We start from the raw sequence: 6,728 nt of genomic DNA on the forward strand, positions 1-6,728 counted from the left end.
GAATTTTTAATGTTGTGGGAAATTGTCCCTAGGTCATGTAAAAGAAGAAGAAGAAGGAGAGAATTTTTAATGTCGTGGGAAACTGTCCCTAGAGACCTCAAAGATCTATCCAACAAGAGTTGAACTCAAGACTTGTTATTCAAGAGGGAAATGGCATAACCAACCGTGTGGGTGATAGAAAGGTTATACCCTTTCTCTTTTTATCAAAACACACACACACACACACACACACACACCCCTTTTACTGGTTGTCATGTTTATACACCTACAAATCTGGCAACAATAGAGCCAAACAAGACCATGGCGGGGAAAATTTTTTGGCCTGAGGAAAAGAAATCCATATCCCGCAGGAAAGTGCACACAGTAGTGCCACTACGGGTGGCGGTGCAACGCATACAAGACACAGGCACACATGCACAAACACAGGCATGATCTGAATGGTAGCCACTAACCTGATTTTTTAAAAAATACAAACAATGTTGGATCAAGAGCTTCACCAAAGTATATTTTTATTGGGTTACTCCATCATGCTTTTGGCCCTTCTATAACTAATGATCATGCTGTTGTAATGACAAATGCTCGGCTGGTGCAGACAATCATGGCCGGTTAGAGAAAGTTTACATAGTCAATGGCCAGGAGCAGTGTATAAGGGCACAGATCATGGAGCTCCTTGGGGGGTGTGTGTTTTTGAGTGAGAGTGAGGTTGTCAATGACTGTATTGTGTGCCTGTGCGCTGCCATATGCATGCATGTGTTGAAAGAGGAAAAGTTTGAAGAATGGACAATCTTCAAGAAGCAATTCACCTTTGTTCCGTGTCTTCTTTTATCGCTCCGTCTGTGCTACCACAATGGGGTGGAAAGCCTTGTCCTGGTTTATTATCCACAAGATCCTCTTGGAGCATCTCTTTGGACATTTTTGACAAGCTGTTGTTGGCCATAGTCACATTGGTGTCCGGATTTTTTCTGATGAGGGCAGCCCCACTTCTGGCAGCAAGAACTTGTAGCTCCATAGCTTGTTTTTCACCCCCACTTGTATCCCCGCTCTTGCTCGGAGTCGCCGGTTGCCTTGCTCCTGTACTCGAAATTGCCGTTGCCAAAGAGATGGGCATCAAGCAAAGCCCCTTGCTTTGTAGATACTGCATAGCTGCGCTCATGTCTTCATCCATTAGTCGAGCCACTTGCCTCTCTGCAAAGGCTATCCCATCTTGCGATGCTGCTGCCACCCCATTTACTTGTGCAAGATTTGCGGCAATAAAATTGGCAGCTCCCTGTGGAAACTCACTCTCTCTCTCTCTCTCTCTCTCTCTCTCTCTCTCACACACACACACACACACACACACACACACAACGACTCGCACTTCCTCAATGTTTAAGTTCAAACACAAGATCAAAGGGGCACTACTGACCTCAGCTGGAAGGTCCGCCAGGAGAGGTGCAGCTACACCAGCGCCACCAAGTCGACACATGCTCAAACACTGAGGAAAAAAAGTGAAAAGAAAACAAAGTTAAGGTAAGGACAAGGGAAACACAAAAATCTGCAAACACTAACATCACAATCTTCACTACCTTCACTTGCATTTGCAAAAACTTCACATAATTGATTATTTCATCCAGCATGGAAGCTTTGTCTGTCTGCGTAAATCGAAAGTCATTGATTATAAGCGCCTTACAAAAAAGATTGCAGACACATAACAATGAGAACTACATATTAGGCTTGACATGCAAAAGTGGAGACTGCTTGTTTCTCTTTTGTAAATACCAGGAGGTAACAGCACCTGGGTTCACAATATTCCCTTCCAAAAGATTAGTCATGTATCATGATCAAGCCAAGGTCACCCACCCAGCCACAAAAAGAGGGTCTTTAGAATCACCTCCACCCTTCGCTACTGGGTGGTAGGGACAAGGGAGGCATTAACATAGAATCCCTCCTCCTTACAGAAAGCCTCAAGGGAAGGGAACATTCATCTGTTAAAAGGCCACAACCCTGGCAATGTGAACACAATAAGTAAACAAAGGTATCCCTTCTTCATGACAAAGTCCAAAAAGACTTGAAGGCATGGAGCTCAAGCACACTTGATCACTTGAACTAGTCACTAGACCAACTTGACCACTAACTTGTTATGCACTTAAACCCCCGAAAACCTACATTACATGTTCACGCAATTCGTACATATAACATGAGATTCAGGACACAGAGCAAAACCCACAATTATCACATTCACTTTTACACTGTATCATATGATAGCAGGTCGCAACCTATTGGTCTTAGGCACTATGTGCTCTCAATCACAACTGGTTGGTTTCCATGTATACAAAAAACTAAGAAATGCAGGATACATTCCTACTACATACTAAATTCAGGTGCTACTACATACTAAATTCCTTGGCCTGTTGCATAAATCCCCACGGTTAACCTCAAAGTCCTCCATACCTTGGTTTACAAGAACGGGGCTTCTTTACCTTGTTAGAATCCGGAACAAGCTCCTGAAGGGCTTTCATCCTTTCAGAAATCCGCTCCCTGCGATTCTGGCAGAAAAGAACGTGCATAATAACATCTTCAAAGATGCAGAGTATGGATATTGAGACCTTATAGCCATGTACAATACATTTTTAAAGATGAGAAGAAGTGAGGGCATTGGAACTTCTTAACATACTTACTCGCTCAGCAATGCTGTGAGGGTCTGTAGCTTGCCCACGGCGAGCTCGTACGCGTGGTTTTGCTGCCGCATTTGTTACTGCACTTTGTGCCTGGTCACCATTGCCTTGGGGCTGGGCACCATTACTCTATAAAGAAAATGGAAGACAGCAGTCAAGTGGCAAAACAGGTTTGGTTGGAAAACAAGAATGGAAACGCCCTTTGGACTTGAAAGGTAAGAAAACAAAACTAACTAGTTTCCACTCAACCCAAACTGAAGACCAAGCTCACTCACCACGCTCGTATCTTCATCGCCTCTCACTCTTTTTCCTGTATGAAGGTTATTGGATATCCCATCTCCAGGAGAAGGAAAAGGTCCAGGCCTCCCCTGGCCTCCTGGCAACGGCCGGGCACCACCCGCAAATGGTTCTTGCCAAGAGCCCCCCATGAGACTAAGTGACTGTCCAGGTTGCCTATACGGAGGTCCCTCCAAGACATTACTATCCAAAGACCTTTTTGAAAGCCCACGTAGCTGAAGGTGATCTTGGTGATTATCAAACAGTGCATCCTGATGTTCCTGGGTGTGGAGCCCTTGATTCTCTATGCCCCCAATTAAGTGTGCAGCCGATGGCATCATTTTCGACAAACCCTGCAAGGGTCCGATTGCATCCATCACCGTGCTGCAGACACCATCCCCCCACGAAGAAGCTGAAAGCATTTGCTCAAAAATCTCATCCATCTTACTCAGGGTGTTTTGCAATACCCAAACGTCACATCTTCATACACAAGCCTTTGATTTGAGCTCCCAAAAGCTTCCTCTATTGGTACGACCTGCACAAATTTCTTAAAGTTTGAAAATTTAACAACAAGAGCCATACTATGAAGGCTACAATTATCCTGCAGGCAGCTCAAGTAGCCAAATCACGATGTATGCTCAGACCTTGATGCGAAGATGATCTAGTAATTGAGCCCGCCGTTTTTACGCAAATAGATTTCAGATCCAACCATCTTGAAAAAATGTGACTGGCAAAAGAGCTTTAGCCAAAAGCGCACACACACATACACGCCTCTTTCTTTACACATACTCAGTTATGTTTGCACCTCTGTATATGTCAAAATGTGGCCAATAGGCTCGCAATCTTCTCCCAAATACAACTGGCTATTATTTCCAAAGGATCGAGCAATTACAATAGCTGAAACAAAATTCATATCTGACCACACAGTGTCAACTTCAAGTTTCCCTGTTGCAAGCCCCTGTTTGCTCCAAGCCAGCGTTTGAGAAAAAGGAACTATTCCACCTAACATTTCAGAAAAAATAGTGTAAAATGTGAAAAAAATAGGCAGAAGTTTTAAAATCTCCTCGTTGAAAGAGCAAAGAGAGGAAATGGGTATGGTTTCTGGTTAGAAAAATGACTTTTCCAAAGCACTTATTGACATAGGCTTTAATTTTGTTAAATAATGCTTGGAAACAAGTGTTTTTTGCTTGCTTTCTGAGCTCTACCGATGGCTTAACAACATTCCACACAATTCCAAGCACTCTAGAGAAATTCTTGTCATAAGAACCACATTCATCTTCCCATCTTGTTGCAACTCTGCCATCAAAAACTGTTACCAAATTTTTTAATCATCAAAATTGCCCATTTCAAAATGAGAAGGGGAGCTGAGCTTTCAATCAACAATATTAGAGATACTTTCTGGGTTTGCATAACTAATGAGAAAAAAATGCAAGTTGTATGTTACAGAACAGAAAGCAGAACTTGTGTAAAAGGCAGACCACGAATCAATGGAACAAAAAATAAAAGGGTTACCCCGCCCCCCCCCCTCTTCCTTCCCTCTATGCAGAGTATCAAGACATCTATCAGGACAAGTGATGTTTAACACAATAAGGGATGTAACCATAAACAAAATTTTGGCCGGAAGATCTCTTCTTGTCATTTCAGATAAACACGGGTGTTGTTTCTATATATGCCTCCAGACCAGTGTTCGTGAAAAATGTGTCTCAGCTTAATACCGTGTCGGTTTCAATTTTCCAAATGCCGGTTGAGGGCAAGAGGAAAGGGAGAAATTCCGCCCAAAATCGAGAAAACTAGTGTAAAAAGCCGAAAAGATAACCTAAATTTTAAACATTTCCTCTTGACAAAATCAAGGAAAGGAAGTTTGTATGTTTGGAAAAATGAATTTTCCCGAACACTGCTCCAGACAATGAAGCTGGAAGTTCAAAAGAGGGGTGCGGAGAGATGCACATCAAAGCAGCACCATCTTCAACAAGCATGAGGAAACTGACAGCACAACTAACATACACCCCAACAAAAAGAGTGTACTATTGTTGCACAAACTATCCAGCTAGACATGTCATTGAAGACGCAGACAAACCGAAAACTTTATGAGCAGCTCCAAAGGCTTAACAACAGTAAACTTGCGGCAAATAACACAACAGCAACATCAAGATGCTTCTTCATGTTTTCTTAGGGCTTATTGCAACAATTAAGTGGAGAATTACCTTGCAAAACTTGCGTATGCACTCTCACGAGCTCCAGTAGCAACAGAAATGCAAAAGACTCAGAGCAGCAGCATGCAGGTTGACTTTTTAGTCGAAGCTTTTTGCTACAAGCTTCGTCGAAGAGCTTGATGGCGGATCTGTGAGTGGAATTTTGTTACATGCGCATAGAAAATATGATGTGATGGGCCAGCTTAACATGCTTGAAAAATGTGTGCGCGCGCGCGTCTGTGTGTGTGTGTGTGACCACTGTGACGAGAGAGAGAGAGAGAGAGCAGGAAAAAGACAAAATGCCTGGGGCAGGGGAGACTGCGCGTGCGGAGGGAGAGAGGAATGAGCGGTGCGAGACTTGGTGACAATGAGTGTCTACAGTCTGTGTGAGAGTGCGTGCGTGCGTGTGTGTGTGTGTGAGAGAGAGAGAGAGAGAGCGAGTGAGAGAGAGAGAGCTCTCAGCAAGTAAACGAAAGGGGCCCGGCGCAATTCTGCAGGTGACACAACGAAGGAATGTAGGAAATGGATGGGGATGTGCGGCGGTGCTACTGTGGAAGAGTAAAGAAGGTGTATCGTAGTGTAGAAGGTTAGTGTATAGGCTATGTCGAATGTGGTGTATAAGATATGTAGTAGTCCAAAGGAGCTAGCTTGGTTGGTTTGAGTACTCGACCTCCGTGACCCAAGGCATGGGTTCTAGTGCAGCCAGGCGATCGTGTGCGTTCACAAGGCCGTTTGTAATGTTTCGCACTATATATGTGCGATTTGCTACAAAAAAGATATGTCTAATGCAAGGCAAATTTTACTAGGAAGAAGTGATAACGTACGAATACAATTTGAATTGTGTGTGTGTGTGTGTGTGTGTGTGTGTGAGAGAGAGAGAGAGAGAGAGAGAGAGAGAGTAGAAACATACTTGGTATCTCCATGCATTAGGTATGGATGGAGTATTGTGCTAACTAGGTAGGGGCATGTATTTGTCCCTCTTGCGCGCATATTGGAAGGGAAATTGTAAAATTGCATGACAAATATTACACACAAAGCCCTAAAAATTGACAAAATCGGGATTTTCAATTTGGTTTGTCAAAGATAATTACCAGCAAATTCATATATACTATATAAAAGGGGGAGATCCCCCCCGACACGTGGCAAAAGCTCCTTCACCCGGCCAACTTCTGGTGGTGTGTTCTGTAGCCCAGCACGCTCAGCGAGAGAGACAACGACAGCACGAAAGAGGCGGTCGGAGGCCGCTGACAGTACTAGTGTGTGTATCTTTGGCTTCACCTTGCTAGATTGTGCCTCTTACAAGAAGGTATTGACAACTTTGTAGCTTGTTATGAAGATTAGCTACCTCCAAATGTAAGTGCAACTTATAGACTCATGATAGGCACCCACAAGAAATAGAGCCACTACTTCCCCTATGCCCCACGACATACAATTGATATGTTATAATGTGCGGACATTCGAACTCATATGCTACATCATTGAGCGCAATAGGTCTCTTAAAGCGGGGTCTCTTAGCCAAGGATATAGGGGACCTTTCAAAGAGTACAAACGAAGGATGTTATGAAGGCAACACCCATGGAGTGTTTAGACTAACTATGAATGTTTG

At 43.6% G+C, this 6,728-nt stretch overlaps 1 protein-coding gene across 5 annotated transcripts; it reads right to left on the bottom strand.

Moving 5' to 3' along the window:
• Positions 1-429: 429 nt before the first annotated feature.
• Positions 430-5,583, bottom strand: LOC147446196 (uncharacterized). Of its 5 annotated transcripts, none has more exons than XM_086525463.1 (7): positions 5,135-5,583; positions 2,930-3,465; positions 2,658-2,783; positions 2,460-2,525; positions 1,566-1,631; positions 1,406-1,474; positions 430-1,267 (listed from the first exon to the last, which is right to left on the bottom strand). In XM_086525463.1, exons 2-7 carry the CDS (start codon positions 3,371-3,373, stop codon positions 800-802), a joined length of 1,239 nt encoding a protein of 412 aa, XP_086381589.1. In that variant the 5' UTR covers positions 3,374-3,465; positions 5,135-5,583; the 3' UTR covers positions 430-799. The 5 variants fall into 5 exon arrangements, with proteins under 5 accessions (XP_086381589.1, XP_086381591.1, XP_086381590.1 ...); XM_086525465.1 differs by lacking the exon at positions 5,135-5,583 and adding an exon at positions 3,851-4,458; XM_086525464.1 differs by lacking the exon at positions 5,135-5,583 and adding an exon at positions 3,823-4,458.
• Positions 5,584-6,728: the final 1,145 nt, after the last annotated feature.

Source organism: Adiantum capillus-veneris, chromosome 12 (assembly GCF_014529385.1).
Source record: "Adiantum capillus-veneris isolate H3 chromosome 12, ASM1452938v2, whole genome shotgun sequence".
NCBI lineage: Eukaryota > Viridiplantae > Streptophyta > Polypodiopsida > Polypodiales > Pteridaceae > Adiantum > Adiantum capillus-veneris.